Source organism: Lytechinus pictus, chromosome 7, assembly GCF_037042905.1.
Source record: "Lytechinus pictus isolate F3 Inbred chromosome 7, Lp3.0, whole genome shotgun sequence".
NCBI classification, from domain to species: Eukaryota; Metazoa; Echinodermata; class Echinoidea; order Temnopleuroida; family Toxopneustidae; genus Lytechinus; species Lytechinus pictus.
The window spans coordinates 28,398,556-28,424,017 of record NC_087251.1 but is presented as its reverse complement, the minus strand read 5'-3'; the positions used below and the strand labels follow the sequence as shown (position 1 = coordinate 28,424,017).

At 34.7% G+C, this 25,462-nt stretch overlaps 1 protein-coding gene across 1 annotated transcript in view; it reads right to left on the bottom strand.

The window, feature by feature from the left end:
• Positions 1–24,144, bottom strand: part of LOC129265311 (nesprin-1-like) — a 111,626-nt gene extending 87,482 nt beyond the window's left edge. Inside the window, exons 1-10 of the mRNA XM_064102408.1 lie at positions 23,528–24,144; positions 13,762–13,823; positions 12,048–12,143; positions 9,914–9,997; positions 9,388–9,480; positions 7,777–7,994; positions 4,294–4,502; positions 3,302–3,393; positions 1,423–1,554; positions 446–760 (exon numbers count right to left, since the gene is read on the bottom strand). Of these exons, the coding sequence (XP_063958478.1) occupies positions 446–760; positions 1,423–1,554; positions 3,302–3,393; positions 4,294–4,502; positions 7,777–7,994; positions 9,388–9,480; positions 9,914–9,997; positions 12,048–12,143; positions 13,762–13,823; positions 23,528–23,612 (1,386 nt within the window). The 5' untranslated portion in view covers positions 23,613–24,144. The remainder of the gene's footprint in view (positions 1–445; positions 761–1,422; positions 1,555–3,301; positions 3,394–4,293; positions 4,503–7,776; positions 7,995–9,387; positions 9,481–9,913; positions 9,998–12,047; positions 12,144–13,761; positions 13,824–23,527) is intronic.
• Positions 24,145–25,462: the final 1,318 nt, after the last annotated feature.

The window sequence follows — 25,462 nt, the reverse complement described above, 5'->3', positions numbered from 1 at the left end:
ATAATCTTTAAAATGAGCCAACTATCATTATCACTATCATTATTATTATTACATTATCATTATCATCATTATTATTATTATCATTGCAATTTATTATATTTATTATTTTGATTATTATTACTATTTTTATCATTATTTATCATTATAATCATCATCAATAACATTATCACCATTATGATTATCATTACAACCATTATCATTAATTATGCTGTGACAATCATTATTCTTCTTATTATACTTAGTATTACTATCATCATAACAATAACACAAGGGTTTGGGATAAAAGTAAATTTTGAACAATAATTCTGATTGGTTACTTGTTATCTTTCAAACCATTATTCATTGGATCATTGATTGATTTGCCATTGACTGCGAAATGGCAGTGGCCATTTCACAGTCAATGGCAAACCTCTCCACGTGTCTGGAAAATATCTCCATCTTTTACCTTGTGCTCCTCAAGTCTCCTCTTCATCTGGCTCCAGGTAGCATCCTGTGACTCCAGCGGCTCCACCTCTCTCTTCTTTAACAACTCCTCTGCTCTATTCAACCAGGCTCCAAGCCGACCCAGTTCTCCAGGCATGTCGTTCTCCAGCCTCTTCCTCCATTCTTCGTAGTCTCCCGCCACCTTCGTCCATCTCTCGATCAAGACGTCGCACTCCTCGGTGGTCATCATAACAAAGACTTTCTTCCTCTTCTTGTCGATTAGCTTCATCATCATCTGATTGCTCTTCTTATGTTCCTTCTCAAACTCAACAAATCTCTGTACAAATCAAACAAAGTGGATGGGGGATATGTTGACCAATGTATTAAAGTTCTATTTGTGTATGATTGGGGAACTGCATCGATCGTAAGTTTGAAACATGCAGGGACCAAGGATTTTTGTAGAATTTTTTGAGAAGCAAGGAAAAAAGTAAACACTCTCAAGACATTCTAATAACAGGAGAGTACAATATAAAACTTGTTGCCCAATCAGGGTCCCGTAACACAAAGGTTAGCAGTTAATCTTACGCTTGATTTTCATGATTGATTGTACATTGTAGTTAATGGAATCAATCGTAGAAAAATGTTCTACGATCATTGCTAAGCTTTGTGTTACGGGCCCCAGGAGGGGGAAATGTAGATTCTAGAACGCATCCTGCTGGCCATCTGGAATTTAAGGAAAATAACATCAGCTAAAAATAATTGCATATTCATGACGACATGCATCCAACTGTTTCGACAAAATAACATTAAAAATTCAGAATGAAGCAATTGTTATTTTCATTGATTTTAGTAAAATCTTCAATGTCATTCTTGTCTTAATAATATTCCAGGTATTCAATTCATTTCGATTTCAGGCTGGATCTTCCTATTAAAAGCTAAAGACTGTAAGTCTGAAGCAATTATGCATACATTTGTTGTTGGTAAATACATAAAATTTACCTGATATTCTGACAATGATGTTGATGTAGCAGGTTGTTTTGTTGCTAATACAGCTTCCTCTACACTCAGACAGTCGTTGAGTTGTTTACAAACAGCCTTCTCTTCATCACCATCTTCCTCTGTTTCTTTTTTCTGCAAAATATTGTAATGAAAACAAAATAAGAATACAAGTTTACACAAAAAGAAATATACTAGTGTATACCTAATTGGTTTAATTCACTTAACAATAGTACACTGAATCAATCAAGTTAAAATACTATTTTTTGGCAATAAAATTGTCATTTATTAAAATAGACAAGTGGAACGCCTCTGGCAGTCTCGCCTGCATTACGCGATTTAATATAGCAGCAGTGCTAACTTTGAAAACTACTACAAAATAATCATTCACAAAAACACCATTCATATGACATAATACCAAGTTCATTGACCATGAATGACATTTGAACGGTGACTTATATAAAGACTTGTCAACTACACCCATGTCCACATTTCATTCACTCTATCTATAAACTTTCAAAGTTATGATGGAAATTCAACAAATACCCCAATATGGCCAAAGTTTATTGACCTTAACTGACCTTTGACCTTCGTTTTGTGACCTGAAACTCACAGGGGATGTTCAGTGATACTTGATTACTCTTATATCCCAAATTTTATGAACTAGATCCATAAACTTTCAGAGTTAGGATGGTAATTCAACAAATACCCCCAATTCGGCCAAAGTTCATTGACCTTAACTGACCTTTGACCATGGTCATATGACCTGAAACTCGTACAGGATGTTCAGTGATACTTGATTACTCTTATGTTCAAGTTTTATGAGCTAGATCCATAAACTTTCAGAGTTAGGATGGTAATTTAACAAATACTCCCAACAAGGCCAAAGTTCATTGACCTTAAATGACCATTGACCATGGTCATGTGACCTGAAACTCGCACAGGATATTCAGTGGTACTTGATTAATCTAATGTCCAAGTTTCATGAACTAGATCCATAAATTTTCAAAGTTATGATGGTAATTCAAAAAATACCCCAACTTGGCCAAAGTTCATTGACCCTAAATGACCTTTGACCTTGGTCATGTGACCTGAAACTCAAGCAGAATATTTAGTAATACTTGATTAACCATATGGCCAAGTTTCATGAACTAGGTCCATATACTTTTTAAGTTATGATGCCATTTCAAAAACTTAACCTTCGGTTAAGATTTTGAAAATAATTATCCCAACATAGTCTAAGTTCATTGACCCTAAATGACCTTTGACCTTGGTCATGTGACCTGAAACTCAGGCAGGATATTCAGTAATACTTGATTAACTTTATATCCAAGTTTCATGAACTAGGTCCATATACTTTCTAAGTTATGATGTCATTTAAAAAACTTAATCTTAGGTTAAGATTTGATGTTGACGTCGCCGCCGTCGGAAAAGCGGCGCCTATAGTCTCGCTCTGCTATGCAGGCGAGACAAAAAACTATTCCAAATCATTAAAGCTTATATATATATATATATATATGAATTTTTTTTTATAAAAGAGCCGTGGTGTAGTGGTTCTGACTCTCGCCTTGTAAACAGTGGGTCGTGTGTTCGAATCCCACCACGGTCTAGCGTCCTTTGGCAAGGCGTTAATCCACACTTTGCCACTCTCGACCCAGGTGCTAAATAGGTACCCGGCAGGATGCTAAAGATATTGTATGTTTGAATTTGCCAGTGCCATAATGAGGCTGCGATGAATGCAAGGAATGCTCCCAAGGGAGTGGAAATTGTGCACTTTTTGTGCAGGATTGAAATGAATCCAATGACCGGGGTAATAATATGCTGTAAAGCGCTTTGAGCCCCGAGTAAAAGAGGCATTTCTTTCTTCATTTAAGGTATTTACCTTTGCAGAGGACCCTGTATCAGGATAAGCAGTGAAGAATTGAGAGACGTAAGTCATGATTGACTTCTCATCCGGCTTGTCAACATCAACATCTGGAGAAGTAAAAAGTAATGATGAATAAATTAAGTGTCATTCTCAATTTATCAATGAGTTCCTAGCAAATACACACTAATTATCATCTCTTTCTGGAGCATCAATCTAAAAAAAAAAAAACATCAGACATCTGTGGTTGCTAATATATTCATTCAAATTATTTTTCTCTTTTCTAAATATGTGAAAGGTATATATCACAAAGTGAACCGACACAGAGATGAAAAATGAAGCCTGCTGCATAACACTTGTACTTTGCAGTTGCAGTTGACTCACTGAGTATAGTGAACTTAAGAATACAAATAAGAAGATTAATAATAATATTGAAGAAAAAAATCATTGTAATTGCCAAGAATTCAATAGCAAATAGTTGACAGTCTAAAATGGCAGACAATTGTACTATTAATTGTGGAGCGTTGTGGCCCAGTGGATTAGTCTCTGGACTTTGAAACAGAGGGTCGTGGGTTCAAATCTCAGCCATGGCGTAATTTCCTTCGGCAAGAAATTTATCCACATTGTGCTGCACTCAACACAGGTAAGGTAAATGGGTACCTGGCAGGAATTTATTCCTTGAAATTCCACCGTGCTGTAAAAGGCTGCGGGGCTAAAGCCAGGGTAATATTATCCAATTGAGCGCATAGGGACACATTTGGCAGTGATATGCGCTATACATGTATAAGCATATTGGTATTATTATTATTATTATTAATAGAAATAATAATGCAGCGTGTAAGTGCTTGTCACTACTTTTCAGTGTGCTCAAAGTGCAGATTAATTTTTCCCTTGCTGCTATCCCAGCACCAAAGGATTTCAAGGAAAAAAATTTCCTACCAGACAGGCTACCCATTTACTACAATCACGTGTGCACCCCAATGTAATTCATGATCTCTGTCTCTACCCACCATTTGGATCCAGGAGTTTAGCAATTCCCAGCCTCTCTTCTGCTAGATTAAAGGCTTGTTCCAACCTTTCCAAGTTGGTCTGACCACCAAGAGACTGCAGGTCGATCAGACCGTGCTGGATGTTCTGAATCAGCATGTTGAAGGCATTACCATCTCTCCAACTAGGTCCAAAATCTTTGATCTCCACAGTTGGGCCACCAGGTACTGATCTAGATGGGTTGAGAAATTGGGGATAAAGTATTGGGTTACTTTTCTTATTGATTCTAGGAGGGTTGTGGTCCAGAGGATTAGTCTCTGGACTTTGAAACAGAGGGTCATGGGTTCGAATCCCAGCCATGGCGTTTGTAACAATTATTATTTGAAGAGATTGGAATGAAGCTTGTTGGAGGGGGCTGTTTTATTTCCAAATCAAGACCTGATTATCATTACATCCATCTTTTATTCCTTTAGAGAAAAATAATCTATATACCATTATTTTGTAGAGGCCTCTGTGAGGAGAGATAAATAAGAACAGTTTTCTTGAGGGTGATCTCAAAATGGAAATTAAATTCATGTTCAATAACAGGTTCTTACCTACATGATTCCATTTTGAATTTTAATGAAAGGGATGTAGGGAACGAGGAAAAATATTTCAAGCATCTCACTTTACCTCTAAATGACACGAAGCATTTGTAAGAAGTGTAACTTCACCTAATCCTATTCCTTTTATATATTTTTTAATATAACAGTTCAACATCTCTTTTGCATTGAATTTTCGTTTGAAAAAGGTAATAGTTTAATTTTCTGCATAAAGGTCTGAAACGTTGAGACTACAAATCATAAACTATGATGCTGAATGTGACAGTGTATAAAGGTTATAGGGACTCATTCTAGGACACACATATAATAGTTGATCTAGAACAACAGACACATGCAGGGGGTCTACTGCTTGTAATCTCTAGAGCTTTATGTCCCTCAAGTAAATATCACATGAAGAAAACAGGAAAACATACTCAGAGAGAGGGAGAAGAGAGAAACAAAGACAAAGAAGAAGTACATGTATGGGAATGGATGATGAGGAAAGCATGGGTAGGGATGGGCAGAAGTATGAGAGGGATCCAGATGAAGAGAAGTGAAAAATCAATGGAGAAAAGAGTGGGTAGGAACGGGGAGCCAAGAGTCCTTAGGATAGAAGTGATAAGTGGAATGGAGAAAAGAAAGACTGAGATCAGTATATGACACTAAGAAAGATGAGAGAGAGATAAAGAAAAGAAATAATACTAAGAGGTGAGAGATTGAAGTAAAGCAAATAGTTGAAATAGGAGAATGGATATCATACATGATTGAAACTGCCAAATTATTCATGGAGGCAGCATGAGTAAGAGAAGCTTGGGGTGAAAAACACAAGAGAGATAATATTTTGAGGAGGTAGGTGGAAAAGAGACATATAGAAGTAGCGTGTTGGCTCTTCTTTCCTCAATGAATAAGGATGATGCCAGGTCAACAAAGATCAAACCGAATATTTACAATGAGAGGTGGAGTATTTATTTATACCGCTCCATGAAAAAGACATTCAAACACGTTTCCCTTTGTCTGAAAGTAAAGTGTGCAGAATATACGGCAACATTATCCTCCGTTTATAAGCAAACACATATGGCCGCATACTCGATCTGCCTGGCACATAGCCAAGTGCATTCTTCCCTTTGCTTGCACATGGGCATGTTGGAATGGAACATGAACAGCATTATAATCAGGACTCTGTAACATGAAAGAAATGAACAATAGCCCAACCTCGAATGACCAATCAAGATCACTGTTGCATGAGTATTTTGTTCAAATGACTGAAAATCAACCAATCACACTTGTTGTTTCAAATGTCTAACACATTGCACGTCTTCGTGTCAAAGGGCCCAGTTATCCATGCAATGATGCGCATGCTGTGAGCAGAATTGCATGAAATGATTTCTATTTTGGTCTTCTTTGTGAACTAATCCCCTTAAATCATGTACTGTGCATTCCCGGTCATGTATGTTCACATAGTATGGAAACATAATCATATTCAAGTGGGATCTATTTCATTGCTATTTACAACCATATATGCTTTGACATATTCCGAGATCAAATATTACAGTGATTATCCCCAGTAAATTATCTTGCTACACATATTTTAATTTATAAGCATTATTCCATGGTGATTTAATAAGAAATATACTTAATTCTCATCATATTAAAATGAAAACTTAAAAAACAAAAGAAAAAAAATAGATTTTTCTATCTACATTACAAAATCTCTATCCTCTGAATTCATCAGAAACCTTGAAAAGGCTTGGTAAATATATTGACAACTAAAATAAGTCATAATTTCCAAGAAGCGAGAACTGCATCTTTGATATCAATAGACTTTCAGGAAACAATTCAGGAAATCACTCAATGAGATGGATAGAAGTACTTCCTATTTGACACTTCCACTGCAGCTGTTACTAGACAGTGAATTATGCATGACTTGAAAAAATGAAGATGTCAGAAATGTTTATATGGAATACTGTATACTCCCTGTAACAATTGCTCTACTGCTTATAGTCTTTTATTTTAATCTCTAATATGCAGAAGTCACCAATTGAAACCACATAATATTTTTTTGAATCAATTTATTTGTAATATATTTGATGTGGTACAACAAAAATCTGTATAAAGGTTATACATACTTGTGATCATTATAACATGAAAAGAAAAGCAATTTTCAATTTGTCTTATTTAAGTTTTATAGGTAATTAAAATTTGCACTCAATTGCTGGTCTGTATCTTATTTTCAAAAAGGTTCAAATTAATTTGCTGCAGTTAAAATTGGTATAATTGATCTATCAATTGTAAATTTCTAACAGAATTGGGATCTGATTGCCATTATTTTCTTGCAACACCCCAAAAGCCACTTAACCCTTTGACGCTGAAAAGCCAGAATACCGGCTTCAAGTCATGTGATTCAAACGCAAAGGTTTAAGATATCAAGTGCAGTGTAAAAATGACATCATTTTAGAGATATTCAGTCGATAAACTTCGGTTTTAGCATAAAAAATGACCAAAATATAGGCTACTACCCTACCAAGGAGGCTCGTGCGATAACACACGGTGAGTCGTATACGGACTATGCGTAAGGTATTGTTGAATTTTACTTCCGTCAAAGCAGTGATTTTGAGAGAAAATTTTAGATTATCATTAGTACGGGAAGCTAAACAACATCAGTCAAGTCAGGCCGGGTACCAGCGGAAAAAGGTGCCGCTGACATGGCTGGGCTCGAATCATGAGAAGAGGAGATCATTTATTTCAAGCGTCATGTATTCCTTAATTTTGCCGATAATCTTCATATCTGCAAATAATCTAGGCTAAGGGTCACAATCATCCCAATTCTTTCAGGGTTCAAAGGATTAAATATGTTATACAGACTTGGTTAAGGATCCTTGCTACGTAACTTTGCCATCATTATTTGGACATCACTATAAAACTTACAGAGCTTTAGAAGCCTTCTTAGCCCAATTGAGGAGTGCTTTCTTGGCAGTAACCTTCTGTTTCAGTTTGGATGCCGCCCTGAAAGCCTTCTTCATAGGAGGAGGTTCGGTCGAATCAGACCCTCGTCTGGACGTTGCTGGACTGGAGGCTGCTGAGCTACCAACACTGCTTGAATCATACTCAGCAAGGGCATCCATCATACTTGAATTGGCTTCAATCTACGAAGCAAGATGATACATAATAATAATAACAATAATGAATATTTCTTGTATAGTGCATATCATATTTCACTTCCAAAGGACTTGGCAGCCGTAATTATTTACAGGGCACACACATTTCAAGGAATAATTTCCTACCAGGTACCCATTTGCCTCAACTGGGTTGAGTGCAGCATAATGTGGATCAATATCTTGCTGACGGAAATTATTCCATGGTTGGGATTTGAACCAAAGTCTGGAGACTAATTCACTTGGCCACAATACTCCATATATTGCAAGAGTTAACCCGTTCATCATGATAACAATGATAATAATATCAAGGTTTTATGCAATCTTCAGAAGACAGCTACCCTGGGTACAGCCAGACTGATAAGACTCTATAACATCAACAGTATAATCGGACCGAGAATTCTCACAATTTACCTCAGGGTACAGAAGCATATGTTTCTCCATGTAGGCCCATAATAAGACACCAATTATTTTGATGGCATGCATAAGTTTATATGATATGTATATGTACTGGTATATTGTGTACATATGGTTATTAAAGGACAAGTCTACCACAACATAAAATTGATTTGAATAAAAAGATAAAAATCCAACAAGCATAACACTGAAAATTTCATCAAAATCGGATGTAAAATAAGAAAGTTATGACATTTTAAAGTTTCGCTTACTTTCTCAAAATATTTATATGCACATCCTGGTTGGTATGCAAATGAGGAGAGTGATGACGTCATCCACTCACTATTTCTTTTGTATTTTATTATATGAAATATGAAATATTCTAATTTTCTCCTCATTGTCAAGTGAAACAGTGATTAATTCCTCCCTGGACATGTGGAATTAGCATTGTTTAATACTATATGATTCAGTCAAGTCGGTCCCTATAATCAAATCTGTAAAAAATGAAATATTGTGTAATTCAAACAATAAAAAGCAAAAGAAATAGTGAGTGATGGACATCATCAACTGACTAATTTGCATGTCACTGAGTTGTGCATATCACTTTTTTGTGAAAAATAAGCGAAACTTTAAAAATGCCATAACTTTCTTATTTTACATCCGATTTTGATGAAATTTTCAGTGTAATGCTAATTTGATTTTTCTCTATTTATTCAAATCAACATTTTGCTGGGATAGACTTGACCTTTAAAGCTGTAATACTACTCAGTGAATTTCTTTTGTAAAACAAGAATGATCACTGACGGGATAAATGAAATTAATATTTTTTAATCCCACCGCTGCCACCAAAATGTAAAAGGGTTACTACTACATGATGCAAATCATTTTCAGTTTATTTTCAAAACTGGCTAAATGAGGAGGATGAATATCTAATCTTTATTTTTAGTTTTCATAGGAAATGGTAATAGATGATAGGTTGAGAATCTACCTGAAAGTAGAGAATAATGGTCCAGATAAGACCAAGACAAATCGGTGGACGTCCATCTACAATATCACCAGCATTGATGTTCACAAGCTTGATCTGAAATAATGTAGAAGAGAAAAATATGATGTGGAGACGAAGGAAACATTTTGATAATGATAAACTTATTTTTTATTATATATTATATCATCTACCATTTATAAATACTCTAATGTCTTATTGCCATTGAATTTCATTAAATTCATTTGTTATTTCTTGTTATTACCAGCATGAAACACTAGTAACAAATCTATCCTTTTATTATGAATCAGGTGTTTTAAATTGTGGGTGGCAAAAAATGCCATCAGGAAAGAAAGAAAAATTTATTAAAAAATGAAATTCCAGCGCAGTGAAACTGTTTAACTTGTACACCTTTCCCTGTTCAAGTGTTGCCTTCTCATCATGACCATAACAAGCAATCAATCAGGTTTGGTAGTGATTGGTTATACTCAAATCACAATCATACTAAAGTAAGTAGGCCTACAGTGTTTACCTTTTTATCCTGAAGAAACTTGAGAGCTGTGTTCACATTTGACATCCAATGCACTCTTCTCATGTGACGTCCTCTTTCATAAGGCTGTATAGGAGCACAACAATGTATGGGATTAGAGGTGTGTGAAGCATAGAGCCAAGTAACGAGTAGGAGTGGGGACTGGGGGTGCAGGTAGAACTGGTTCCATGACAATTGCTCCGGCGAAAACTAATGGTTTCACCAACTTCAACCCTGGATTTAACATTGTACCCTATCCTAAACCTAAAATAAAACCCTATTGCAACCCTTACCCTAACCCTATATCTTAGACGAAATAAAGCCTGGAGCAATTGTCGCAGGAGCAAATGTCGTGTGACCACAGAACTAGTCTTTAGAGATTCAGCTTCCTAAAAATATATAGCTAAATCTCAAATACATGTACAGTATCATAGCAGTGAAGTCCTCAATACACTCTTTGTGGAAATTTACCAAACATGAACATGTATTAGGGGCACAATCATACTTCATCCAAATTGACAGAATTTCTCTTTAAGACAGCATATGATTAGAACTATATTCTTAATTATCGTTTTTAAAACCAGACAATGAATTTCTGCACTGGTAGATTATGCATTTCACGTTTTCATTAAAAATGTATTTAACTATTGAAGAATTATTCATGAATTGTCATTCTTGAAATTGGGTTTTATCACTTTTATATAACAAAAAATTAATAATTTGTTTTACATCATTTATCAGAATCAGAATTTTCCCTGGTAAAATAATATTACAAATGCAAAGTAATATTGCACAAGTACACCCCTTAAATGTCAGCTCCCAATACATAAAAAAGATGAATGTATGTTATGAATAGTCATAAATCAATGTTTATGACCCCCATCAGCACGCCAGGCATTAAAGTAGTAGGGTATTACAAATTCTCACTTCATTGCAAATCAGACAGCACTTCTGTTCTCAATCACTTTTCTAAATCCGGGTTAATATCATAATTGCAGGCCCTAAGGGCATCAGTCAGCTGATGCTATCATGAGTAATAAGACTTGTCACAAATTGCTGTTGATTTATTTCTAAAACCAAATGAATTTCAATATCCCAGATTGTCCAAATTTCCAAAAGAAAATTTGATAATTTTCAAAAGAAATGTATATATATACAGGTACATGTAAATACAAGTGAATGCCATAACATATTGCTTTAAACAACATATTCGCATTTACATGTATCACTCATGTAAGAAAATAAAACATTTCATAATAAAGATCTGTTTTTAATCATTATAAAGCAGTTTTATCATATAGGCTCTTTCTGATACATTTTTTACCTAAACTTCCTCATAAAATACAATATTGTGACTGATATCATTCTTTTAATTTAATCCATGTACACTAGCCAATTTCCAGCTCTCAAAATTTTATAAAATGTGTACAAAAAATGAATTGTTACAATTGAATGTTAATTCTATTTTAAATTGTGAAAATAATCTTGCATGATTCCGAAGATTAACAAACTCCAGTTGACAAAGATTTGTTTGTATTCATTAAAAAAAAACATGGTAAATAATTTTCTCATAGAATAACTTTTCAGCCCAAGGTGATGTTGTGAGATCTATTTAAAACAATGATTTTAAATGTTTTAAATCATTCATAGTGGGAAATAGTTATGTAAAATAGATTGATACCATTTTCACATCAAACACAAATGGATGCAATTTGCATAAATGACTCAAATACTGACATGTGGGCTTTGTAATTAACTTTGGACAAAATTGACATGCAAAATGAATTGTGCGAACAGTGCACTTATTTGAGGGAGAGATTTGATTTGTGTGATTCTGCGACACAATTTTGATGTGATGCTGTGAAGTCAAAGACACTTATTGAGAGAGCTTGTATGAAGTTAAAAATGAAAATGAAAATTGGCACCAAAATTATGTAACAATCTTCCCTAAAAACTCTGATCAACTACAGATTTCAATGAAAACTTTGCCTTTCCATCTTCATCACAACCACATCATAATCATCATCATCATTAATTACCATCAACATAATTATTATCATCCTTATCATCACTATTATTATAATATCATTACCAAATTTGCCATCATTTCTTGTCATGAAATTTGAATATAACTTACCAGAGCTTCTCCTGAGAGTATCTCGAGGAGTGCCAATAGTACTGTTCCTGTCTGGATGTCACGGAAGAGATCATCAATCTTATGTGGTGGGTCATGCTAAGATCAAAAGAAAATATTAAAAAAGTAACAGGATATTTATTTATAAAAAAATATTTCGTCTAATTTCATTATTATTTTTTTCTTAGAGTCTTGCATGATTACCTTGTTTATTAAAATATGTGTACAGTGAGGCTGTTCTCACTACGTTCCTAAAACTAGTTTACTGGAAACTAGTTTAGTGGAAACTAGTTTAACGCGTAGTGAGAACAGTCGAAGCGGTCTTGGAAGTGATCTTCCAAACCAGTTTGGAAAACCACCTCACGATGTAGTTTTCAAGATCGTTTTGCCTCGTTAAACTGGATTTAGCGTAAGTGAGGACACAACCGTTCTTCGGGAAGCGATCTTCGCACATTTTGAGCGCGCTACTCCACACGACAGGTGTAGAATGCCTATGCTGCGGTTTCGGATTTCGCGCGAAACGTGTCACCCAACTGAGAGCGTTTCCATAGCAACAAGAGCGCTTTACGTGAAGTGATTTTGAAAACCACTTTCGTGTGATCAAGTGGGAACGCTAGCAAAGCGATCTTCCTAAGTGGTTTCCTGAATCGGTTTCCAGTAAACTAGTTTTAGAAAGCGTAATGAGAACGGCCTCAGTGACAATATTAAAAGCTCTAGTGGAACAGACATTGCAATACACATAATTTTCTAATCATCACTTTACACAATCTCATTGCTATTAACTGATAACTGTATGGCATTTATATTTTATTGATGTACAGGATTGATGTACACCAATTTAATGCTGAGTTTTTTTTTTTTTCCTTTTATGATAATGATTTAGTTATAGAGCGTATTTCTAAAACCCCATTTAAATGCAAAATGAAATCTTATGCATGTTCCTGTTGATAAGCTTTATCACAAATTATGTCATAAGAATGTAACTGAACTTCAACTATTGCTAAAAATTATTAGTTGGCTGCCAAGAAACGAACTAGAATTCCCCGACTTTCTGTAGAATATCTTTAAAACATAACTTAATTGAATCTGTAACCTGTTGTAGATTCTTTTTTACTAAAATAATCAAATGGTGTAGTGAAGTTTTTAAGATGACCTGCAATTATGGTGATCTTAATCATTCAAACACATTAATCACAAAAAATAATCACCTTCAAAATTCTTCTACTTATACATCATTTAGTTTATTCTCTCTCCCCCACAAATCTGAGCAGCTCTATCTAAAAAATCAGCCTTCAGGTAGTTTCCGCTCATCGTCCGATGCTCTATTGCTCCAGACACCCAGAACAAAACACAAATGGGGGGACCATGCATTCTCTGTTATAGGACCAAAGCTATGGAATCAACTGCCTATCCAATTACGCCAAATTTCATCAACAGAAACATTCAAGTCCCAACTGAAAACTTATTTGTTACTCTCCCATTAACAGTTTATTGTGTTTTATTCAGGAGAATTAAAAATTCTATTATTTTCCTATTATTGTTTGTGTGTATGTTTATTTTTCCTGAAGTGCCATTAGCACTGAAAACTGGACCTGTGCACTAAATTAGGTAGCCACCATTATTATTATTATTAGCAGATCATCTTGTCCAATAATGGAGAGTTTATGATACAAGCAAAGGAACATAATTTGTGATGTGAGAAAATACAATAACTTACTTTGGCAAGGTGAGAGTTCATCCAGTTTGTGAAGGTTTTCTTCTGTACCCTCTCTTGCTCATCTGAATAAAATACAAAAAACAATTAAAATGAAATTAATTTATTTCTAATATATTTCACAAGTACAAAGATGATTGTTATGTCAAGGCATTAAATTAATGTTATACTGACTCCTCATAAAAATTCTTCTTAAGCTTATCCGAGATGGCATTGTGGATATTCAGTGTCACAAAGTGTTCATGAATGAAAAATGTAAAGAATCACTGCAAGAAAAGATTTGTAATCTACACTCGTCAATGAAAAGTAACCAGTAAGATTTCTTTGGAGGTCAAATTTCTGAAATTCCCATTAATCACGATCAGGACACTCCAACTAAAAGTAGAATCAAATTTTGATTTCAGGAAAAAACTATTGCTGGTACTAGATTTTTCAATACTAGCATTACAACGAAGCATCTTATCCATCAAATTCTAGTGACTTAACAAAACAAAGAAAGCAGGATTAAAACAAAGATTTTCCAGAAATTTATACATGAATATATATTGCAGGAGAAAAATCATATTTAATCAATCAAGTTTGGATATCAATTGTTACCTTATTAAAAAATATCAACAATGTGAAGCAATGTAAATTTTACATAACTACAAATACATCTAGGTATTTACATATTTTGAAATGAAATTTTATTGGTATTTTAGTAGTATCATATTATACATGTATTGTGTTAATGTTAAAGTTAATGTATTTGACACATGTATATATGCATATTTCTACATGTTTATAATTTCCATTTTGTATGGTCCACTTGCTTCATTTCCTTATTTTTCAAGGAATATGACACATGTGGACCCTCAAACATGATGAAAAGAAATGGATATGATATAAATGAATATCACCCCAAAATATTTTTTCTGCATATGAAAGTAGCATACTACATCATTGCTACAATTCAAACTTCCAGGAAGGTCGAGTTAATAATGACACAACAGATGTTGTCATGTTCATGTTTCCATAGCGACAAATCTACATCCTACCACATGGTTTCAATGCTATATGTCCCATCATGCTGATGCACACAGGTTATGAGCATTCACAGAGCTTTTAATGGAAAAATAATGTCTATAATCTCTGTCATTAATCTTTTTTAATATTCCCCGTTTCCCCATTACAACTAGAAATTGGTCTTCTATTGTCTCCAGCGCAAGCAATTCTAATGTCGGCTACTCTGTGTATTCAGCCAAAGCTTTTAAAATCATTACTTTCCTATAAAGTGTTTGTTTACCAAGAAATAATTAATCAAAAATTCAGCTGACTTCCAACCTGTAAATTGAAGCAATGATTTACACTGTGTAGAGCTGAAATGGTATCTTGGATAGGACAGCAGTTAGTACGCAAGGGGGAGGGTGCAGTATCCCTCAACGAGGGTTAAAGAGTTGGTGTTGTACCAATTTCAAGCAAACCATCTTCTCCTACACATCAACTCTCATTAAATTGACTTTGAATGTTGAGGAAACCTAGGCTAGGGCCAATTTCATAAAGGTTTATAACCATGGTAACTTTTCCATTATGACAACTACCATGGTAACGGGTCTCAGCAACCAATCATGATCAAGGTTTCCATGATGGTTACCATAAAGACAAAGCTACCAGTCTGAAGTCATGAATGTTGTTTTGAACAGTGGGCTTCCAAACCAACATGGGATATGAAACTCCTTGGCAATGTTGTCATGCTGTGAGCTCAGTGGGCAAATTACTAATATGTTTGGCTACAATGCCCCATCATGGGTAAGTGCTCAGGTGTTAGCTCCATGCCCACTCTCAAAATGAGATCTATACTTTTTTTTTTTTGGGGGGGGGGACAATATGACTTTAACATAATTCAAACTATACAATCAAAAAGAAAGAATCCGAAGGTTTCCTTTTTGTTGGATTCCTCATGACATGATGCAAGACACTTCTTTGTTATGCTTTCTATTATAATTCTGTGCTGTAATAGGTAACTTTAAAAATCTAAACAAGTACTTTGCATGTTACCCTAATTTGATATATATACACTTAATTTAATCACAAACTCAAACATGGTCATCTTTTCTTCAAAATAGGAGAAATTCTGCAGTACTGAAAATGGATTTCTAACCGGGTTAATAATGAAAATTGCTCTCTAAATGCAAAAGAGCTAATCTAGTCCCTAATCACTCTCCTCTTGGATTGAAACTAGGGGCTATAATCACTTTTGGAGTGAAGTGCATGTGCATCTTCTTGCAGTTCACTCCAAAAGGAGTCATAATGCACTCAAAAAGGATGTACAGTTCACTCCAAAAGGATTGGTCTCTAGTATCACTCCAAGAGGAGTAGGGACTAGATTTTCTTTTGCATTTAGAGAGTGTCCTCAAATGTGTGTGAATTTAGTGACTAAAATGGACTGCAAATCACAGATGAAAAAAACAATTTTGAATATAAAATAGGCCTACATGTAGATTGATTTCCTTTCTGACAGAACGATAGTTGATTTCATGAAATAGAGAACATTGCTTAGCAATGGACCCTGTACCCTAACATAGATCTATCTATTGCATAGCATTCTATTGATTCATTCCTTGTGTAAATAATGGGTGCAGGTGTATGGTATATATTGTAGTAATTCAAGGCTAACAGACAAAATACAGTGATTTTGTATTATATGAAATGATTTTCATCCAAAACCTATTGACAAGTATCGGTTCTTCTAAACTTTTCAATCCTCACATGTAGGCTTGGGAATGTTTTGGGCAGCTACTTTGAGACCATACAAGTTCTTGAAAGAGGCGGCAGTTCTGATTGCTGGAAAAAAAATTGTATTTCACTGTTCAAGTATGGTCCAATTGTTCTGAACCCCTCATCTGTATTTGGGTCAAAACCACAATGACCATACAAAAACAGTGTTTAAGGTCAGCCATTAATACAAATGATACTGATTTGAGCACTGACCAACTATTGTTCATTATTTACATTTCATTTGGGGTTTGTTTCGTCTGATGCACTACCAATGTATTGAAGCTAACAACCTTATTACAAAAAACTAAAGAAAAAAGGGAAAAAATCAGATTGGGTAACAGATCACCAGTGAGAAAGTATATCTGGTGGGATGAGAGAAAACAACAAATGAAACATGTTTTTATTAACATTTTTTCATAAATAGCCAAGTGAAAAAAGTAGAGTAACCATGTATTTGACATGTATGTGATGTTTGCCTACATTCCCCAAAATTCTCAGCATTTCTAGTGCAACTAGACCATGCTTTATATGCAGCACACATACTCAAACACCACAAGCTTATCTTCTTCACATATCTATCCATAGAATCTACAACACAAATTCACTTACGTTGAAGTTTCTGTCCTAATTTCTTCACGTAAGACATATTGGTTCACTCATGCAAAACATCTACCTAGAAGTACAATCCAGTGACATATCTTGTGTCTGTAAAGTGTAAAGTATTCCATTTATATTCCAAATATTCCTGTCAACACGTCATGTACTCTTGTCAGGGAAAGCTATATGTTCGCGGCCACAGCCAACGCAAACATCATCTATACAGACGCTAGCATCATCTCTATGAACACCAAGATGCAGGCACATACAGGAGGTCTGGTAGTACGGCTCTCTGGAGGAAACCAATACACTTGTTTAGGACTCTGCGGGGGAACACTCACTCAGGAGGTCAGGTCACCAAAATGTTCTCTAAACACTCCAATGTAAGATAACTCCGCTATCTTAAGACGATCACTCAAAATGTTCTCCAAATAAAACCACCACGGGATCTACCTGCACTGTATCATTACAATTTCTTCTCTAATTGGAGTTAATCTCTAATAATAGCACAGAACATGCTGTAGTTGAAGACACTACACATGTTTTAGAAGATACAGAAGTTTGTTATCTACAATCACAGTGTACATTTCCAACAATGTTTGAGGTTAAGATTTGTCTGTTCCGTATTTCCTTCCTCTGGGGTCTAAGCATGTTCCAGCTAGGGTTGAGTGAGCAACTATTGAAGATTATTGTTGACAATACTTCTTCATCTCCCTCTTCAATGGGCTTGAAAACTGATTTTTCTCTACTAAATAGAATCTTTTGACCTATTGTGGGTTAGAGCCAGGATTAAAAAGCCCTGCCCTGGATTAATGAAAGCATTCAGGTTATTGTCCAAGAAAATTCACAGAACTGTTAACTGTTAAGCGTACATCAACAAAAAGAACTCCACTCCTGAATGAACAAAACATAGCCGAAGTGAGCGAGACCAGGAAAGGTTTCTGTTAATATCTTCAGACTTTGATGATGTAATAGCAGTGGCTCAATAATTATTTGTGAATTCATAGCTTAGCTAGCTATATTTTTCAGTGTTTTTCTCTACCTCTTAATGATTTTTTTGTACAAAATTACAATTTTCTGAAGAAATCATAATGCTCTGTTCTGATGCACAGCAATATTTGTGTGCAGTGACTGATTACAAATTGGCTCAGTGAACATGAATAGTGAATAGTGAATACCAGTAGGTCTGCATCTGACCATTATAGGATTAATTTAATCACTCTATTGACTGGCCTGTTGATCTTTTGTTGTTGCTAAAACAGCATTACAATGTAACTGAACAAAAATGGTAGGACTTTATGAAGTTTTCTGATTTTATTATGAAATATAAAGGCTAATGTTCAAATTGTTTTCTCAATTTATGATATTCCCTGTCCCTTTTTACTCCCATGGTATACATATGCCAATTTCCAATATCTTACTGTGTTATCTACTTAGTAAACTGTTGAATTTATTGAACCTTATTACATTTGTACTTGTATTCTCTACTTTTATTTGGTCTGTTCAGTGTTATAAAACTGCATTACAGAGACACCCTGTAATTTAACTAACATCATTCAACATGAAAATAGAGTAAAATAACATCATTAACTATTTTTTTAATAAAGAAATAATATTATTTTAAATAAATGAATAAGTAAATAAAAACATAAAGACAAGGTAAGGTCAAGTAAAGTGATAAGGTACCATGGGATAGACTATGAAAATCAACAGAACATGATTGATCTCAGAGAACCAGTTAATGATCAAAGCCAGCTCAAAAGTCAGGGTTTAACCCATTTATCAAATACACACATTCCAGCTTGTTCTATGCTGGGGGTGTTCCCATGGCAACACACAACCATGATCAGGAGTGTAAACAGAATGGCAGCAATGTCCCCTCATCTGACCTTTCATGATAGTCTATATGTGCAGACTCGCTTTAATCATGACATGACTTTCTTCATTGCCTAGTACTACAGATGAATTCATTTGTTTTACTCATGAAGATATGTATACCTCTATGAAACATCAATACCTGCCTTACTATTTATAATATGAAACCCCCAAATTAGACAGATTCTTGACTTCTTCCATGTTAACTTTTATTATCATTTTTGAAAATCGGTAAGCTGTTGAAGACATATATGATTTTAAAGTTAAATGAGGTAAATATTAAGATTTTGCACAAATTAAATCAAAACTATGAGGGTTTGTGCATGCTCTATTCATTATTAACTAAGACTTTTAATTTGTCTTAATACTGATTTAAAATCATATTGATACATACAGGATACAGCTCTTTAAATTTAAATTGATACCTAATAGGCTCTGATTAGAGATGCATACATTGTATTCTTTATTTGATTTAAATACATTTTGAAAAAAAAATGAAATAATAACTAGGGTATGATAAAATTACAATTGTTTGTATGGTAGTCTAAAAAAATACAATTCTGATTTCAATTTTATATCATTTAATTTCAATTTCAATGACAGAATAAGTCATGAACAACCATATCACATGGGCTATATTAGCAAATAGCAGGCATGAAAATTGGGTATGAAAAAAAAAGCTGAAAGGGTTTTGGAAATGTCGTTGACAAGACGGTGGGCAATCCGGTCGCTGCATGCCCGGCGCGCCGGATTGCCCCCAGCGATTGCAAGCACACCACCGCTGCACTGCATGCACACCGCGAAATACACGTGTAGAGTTGAGATGTGCTAGATAAGAGATTCCTGCGCAATCGTTGTAAAGGCCGAACGTCATATAACACGTAAGATATGCTAAAACATTTTAGCGCTAAAAATCGGAAATTAAAACGCGGATTTTAGGAGTAAAAAAAAAATGATTTTTTTTTTTTTTTTTTTTTTTTTTTTTTTTTTTTTTTTTTTTTTTTTGGGGGGGGGGGGGAAATTCAGCAAACAAAAAACGCGGAAATCCGCGGAAACGCGGAGAATTGTCATGCCTGAAATAGGCCTACGACTTGCTTTTTCCCTATTTTCATATGGACCATGACTAAATGATAATTGATTATGACACCACAAACCATGATACAATTTTCATTAAATTTATTTATTTTCTTCTGTTTTAGCTAAGCCATTTTTGTACTGTAACTGCATTGTGTTAAATTGTGTTATTTGGATCAAATAAGTAACTATAATTTTGCACAATCATTAGACTATGATCAATCTTACTAAAATGCAACACTACATCAAATGGAAAAGAGTCACAATGGTCAGAAGTTGCTCTGGAGTTGGTCAGATATTGTCACTCGAGCCACAATCCCAAATTTGTACAGCCTATGGCATTATTGACATTGAAACAAGAAACCCTTCTATTTACAGAATGCAAGGCAGTATAGCACATGTATGGTGGAACCATGGATCCTACAGAAACCATGAATGGAATCACCAATATCCCACCAAAGGCAACACTTCCCTCATTAAATGAAGCCGGTCAAATTAAAAATATAACTGTACTTCTTTTGTTTTAATCTTTCTTGATTTAAATCAAATTACTTAATTTCATCTCTTTAAATTTGTGAATATTAAAAACGACAAAAAAAATAACCTCCTCTCTTTTAAATACAACTTTTAATGGATCAGTGGTGAGCTAGATGATTTGTCAGGGATGTTCCTACACTTATTAACCATAAGATTTCATCATCACCATTGTACCTGGCACTTATCACATATTTTATGATTCAGTGCAATCTTGAAGTGGTAAAGTCAACCCAGTTTTATAAAAATATACATCTCTCAACAGAATATATTGTTGTAAGAACATATCAAGAGGTTATAACCATGACATGATTTAGTGAGAACACATTATAAAGAACCAATTAAAGTTATTCACTGTTATTTTGGCACAACAAAATATTTTTAAAAAGTGACAATTTTCCTAAAATGCATGCTCATCGTGCATGAACTGAAGGATAAAAATATGTTTAAAGAGGGAAATTACCTTTCCTTGTGTTTATCAAAAAGGATATAAAAAACAAGATTATTGATAATATAAAGCAAGCAAAAACTTGAAAACTCGAAATTGATACATGTACAACTATAGATTCATGAAAATATGAAAAGTAAAATGATTAGAAAGGAAAGACACTTCTCATTCAGTAAGAAATTACGGGAGAAAATTGTTTTCAAATCCACATTTTGTAATATCTTGCAATGCAGAGCTTTCTAAATGCCTTAGCAAGATAGGCCTACTGTATAATGATCATGTTAAAATGATATGTCAATGGTGATAATCTACTAATGACTTCTCCATCATTGTTACACCTGTCTCTCCTCACATCATACACGTAGGCTCAAATATCTAGAGATCGGCCAACCACATGACTTTCAAAGCCATGTACAATGACGTCAGATGTACAAGGTTAGGTGGGTCATAAAAAGGATATCAAAATAACGAAAGAAATAAAATCAATGGAAATCAGGATTTAATTGATGAGATTATTCAATTTATTACTGCCATCATATTTTCTTGTAGATGTTCAATCATAACCACACCATGGACGTAATTAGCCAGTGAATGCCAACGTACTTACACGTATAGCAAGCCATTTTGTCTATATATCCCATATATCTTCTTATCAAGTCTTCCACTCTTGATATAAAAAATAGCATTTTGTTAACAACACAAAATATTCCAATTTTTTTTACTGTGAATAATTATTTGTGTTATTAAAAAAAGGGAAATAAGAGATTAAGGCAAATACAAATTTGAAAAAAAAGGCAATAAGAGATTGCCATAGCCTATGTACATGCGTGTTTACATACCCTGGCTTAAAAATTCAGGTGTGACAATTCCTTTAAGGTGTCTAAACAAACAAGCCTGAGCAGTGTCTTTCTGCATGAATATTTCAGCATGGGCAAAATGATGGGTGAATGCAGGGAAGCCAAGTCTGTAAAAGATGCTGAGTGGGATTTCAAACATTCAAGATCAGCAGGACTCCTCCAAAATGGATTGTGTGACAAAAAATTGAAATATTATTCTGCCTCTATAATATCTTAAATGGAGAGTGTGTATTTGATGTTTGGGTTGAAAACCCAATAATTACAGTACCAAGGTTGTTCTAAACAGTCTTGCTCAAACTTTGCTTTAATTATTTTCAATCAATAAGAGTTATTTCATAAAGAAAATTAACATTGAAATATCACAATTGAAAAAAAACTTCATGAATTCATGCATCATTCCAAAAAGAAATAATATATCATTTACATATAGTTGAAAGGATGTTAAACCCTCACACCTCTTGACTGTGATGTCACTTAAGTGCATTTTATGAGGTATCATACGCTTCTTGAGAGAAGAAAGTTTTCTTCAATTTATTAGACCTTTTATTTGAATTAATTACATAATCTAGCGAGGGCATCAGTTCTTTTTAAGGGGGTTGGGATTAAGTGGCAAAAGAGCCTACGAAAAAAATAGAGGGTTTAATATTACCAAAATAGCTCTATGATATTACCCCCACAACATGGGGAAAACCCAAAGCTGGGATTGCAATGACAACACAATAGACCAAAATTCACAAATGTGATCGAACTATTGGACAAAATACAAATCCCTTGAGCATGTTCAATTTGTAAGCACTTTTCGTACTCAACTCCCTCCACTCTCTTTTCAAACATAAAAAATGACAAATGGTTCATTGTGCTATAAGAACTAAGTTCAACTCACAAAAAGGAAAATTGTATTTTCAATAATAATTTAACAGCTTAATTTTTATTGAATAAAGCAATGATGAACATAAGGTTCACCGGACTAATTTGTATGTTACTAATTAATCTGAAATACTGCAGCTAGATCCGTGTACAATTGAGTCTGTATTTATAATCAAATTAAATATTCAGATCAGATTCTGCAAAACATTTGTTATTCACCTCTTTTGCATGCATAAAACTTCTCCTTGTTACAGAACAGTTTCTACAGTCCCAAGAGATATGACTTTGGCAGAGTCACCTGCGATTAATATTTCTACTATATGATTAGCATATCAAAAAATGTTTGTATTTCCAATGAATATATCAAAGGGAGTCTTTTACCTACAAAGCCTGGGAAGGCTTTATGCTTTCATACGACTTCACAGCAAAGCATTCATTAAATTATTTAATATGAGCATGATATGCAATAAAATTCACATTCAATTAAGTTCCATACAAAAAAGGTGTTTTTCATCAATTTTCCATAGCCTCATCAGATAGTACTCCAGAAACAGACTCTGCACAACATGTTACCATGACCTTCTGCAGTCTTCATGCCCAGCTAGAAGGTCCCATTCTTTACAAGTCTTCGGTATGAGACTGATCCCACATCCATTCCGTTCATGGAACAGGCACTCGACCACTGAGCCGTGCACATCCTGGTCTTTCTCTCAGCTTTTTTTTTTTTGGGGGGGGGGGTAGAGGGGTATTATATACTCACCCAAGATGTAAAGCTCCACATACACTGGTTGTTTTTTCTCTTTCTTGGGGCTCTTCCTAACATGATTATACCTTCTCTGGGCCATACTCCCCAATCGAACACTATCACAACACCATGATTCCTATTAAAGTTCCTCAAACAAATATTGACTGAACACTGACAACTACTTGCATTCTCTCATTTTCCATGTTCTCCCCTCCCTTTTCCGGCCCCTCGAAAGCCATCCTCTCCGTGAGATTTCAAACTGCTACATTTTGCAGCCCACATGCAAAAAAAGTCATCAAAGTCATAGAATTAGTTTCCAATGATTGCGGAAAAGCCACTAGGTTCAAGAGCTTATCGGCTTCTCTTTCCTGCACATGTTCCTCTGTACGAGCCAACATGCATTGCTGAGATTGCGTTCCAATTACGGGTGCAGAGGAACTGCCTCCTCACTCATTATTGTCGCATAACGAGGGATGTAAATAAAAGAGAAGAAAGACTTAATCCTGGCGTTACCAGAGCCAAGTGAGGAGGCGTTGGGACCTCAAACATCTCTGAATGCTAGATCATGTTTGCTTTGGGTAAGAGAATAGCTTCAGTAACTTCTGACACCATTGACATTTCTCCACTGAGATACCAAATGTAACCCCATCGAGGGTATTGTTAAGCATGTATTGATCACCATACACCAAACATAATAAAGTGTCATGCATGTCTGGTCTTACTGTAATTAAATATAGCTTTAAGGTGAATGGTCACAACTACAAGCTTCAGGATTTCAAGGCCGAATAAACCTCTATCAATGATATAAAGATGATATAAATGGTGGACCCACAGCATAGCCAAATATCATTTTTATATTCAAACCTTTCATTTGTCATTACAATAGTGTATTGTCGTGATAAATAATCATCTTCGCAAAGCAAAATAGACTCTACTTTCCATTTGACAAAAGGTAGTTCAAATGCTTTAAAAAAAACAGAAACAGGAGCTGAAGAGTTTGCAAAGTTCATATGAGTGTTAATGATAGCCACTGAATAAAAGATGGGATTTAAGTTTCTATTTTTAGAGTGACTACCTTAAGTTCAATCAACTTTCATAAAAAGGTATCAAAATATTGATCTTTGACCATTATTTAATTCCTGAATCAATTTTAAGATTGTGAACCCCCTGTTAACAAAGGCTACCATTTGTATATGCGTATAAATCTTCAATCAATATTTTTATAGAGCATTCCAAGAAAGGATTGATCATCTAAATTTGATTTCCATTACAAAACAGTACTAAGGTTAAAGATGGTTGCATCTGACTTGTACACCTTATTCTAGAGGTAGTAGTGACTCAATAAACACATTATGACTTCACATTTTCACTGCATATTGCTCATGAACGATTACTTCATAAAGACATTTGATATTAGTCGTTACCAAATTGTTTGATCTATGACACCTAAGCAAAGGAATTCTAGTATAGATGCTAATTGAAGATAATGGTCACATTATTAGGTCAAAGCTAATCACTAACTCCTACACTGTACCTCTTTTAGCATTTGGATATGGGGGGGGGGGTGCGGAGAAGGCTCCCCAACCATTTTCCCCATGATTAAAAGTAAACAAAGGGGGAAAAGTGGCGAAAAAAAGGAATGGCTATGTCAAAGTATTTTTTGGGGGGTGGAGAATGTCATATTAAGGTCCAATTTCCGTCCCCCCTTGATCAAACTACTTTGGTGCCACTCCTGTAAAAAAATGATTTCTGAGGCATAAGAGAGGGGAGCTCTACCCTCCCCCCTCCACATACACATATTCTGTCAAATTTCTAAAGAAATATCAGATACTATTACACTTCTAAAATTTCTCAAATAGATTTCACAAAGTTTTAAAATACCTACAGAACAAGAAACTACAGTTTTGAAGGGGTATTAATTCTTCCCCTAAACATAGTTTTAAAATTGTC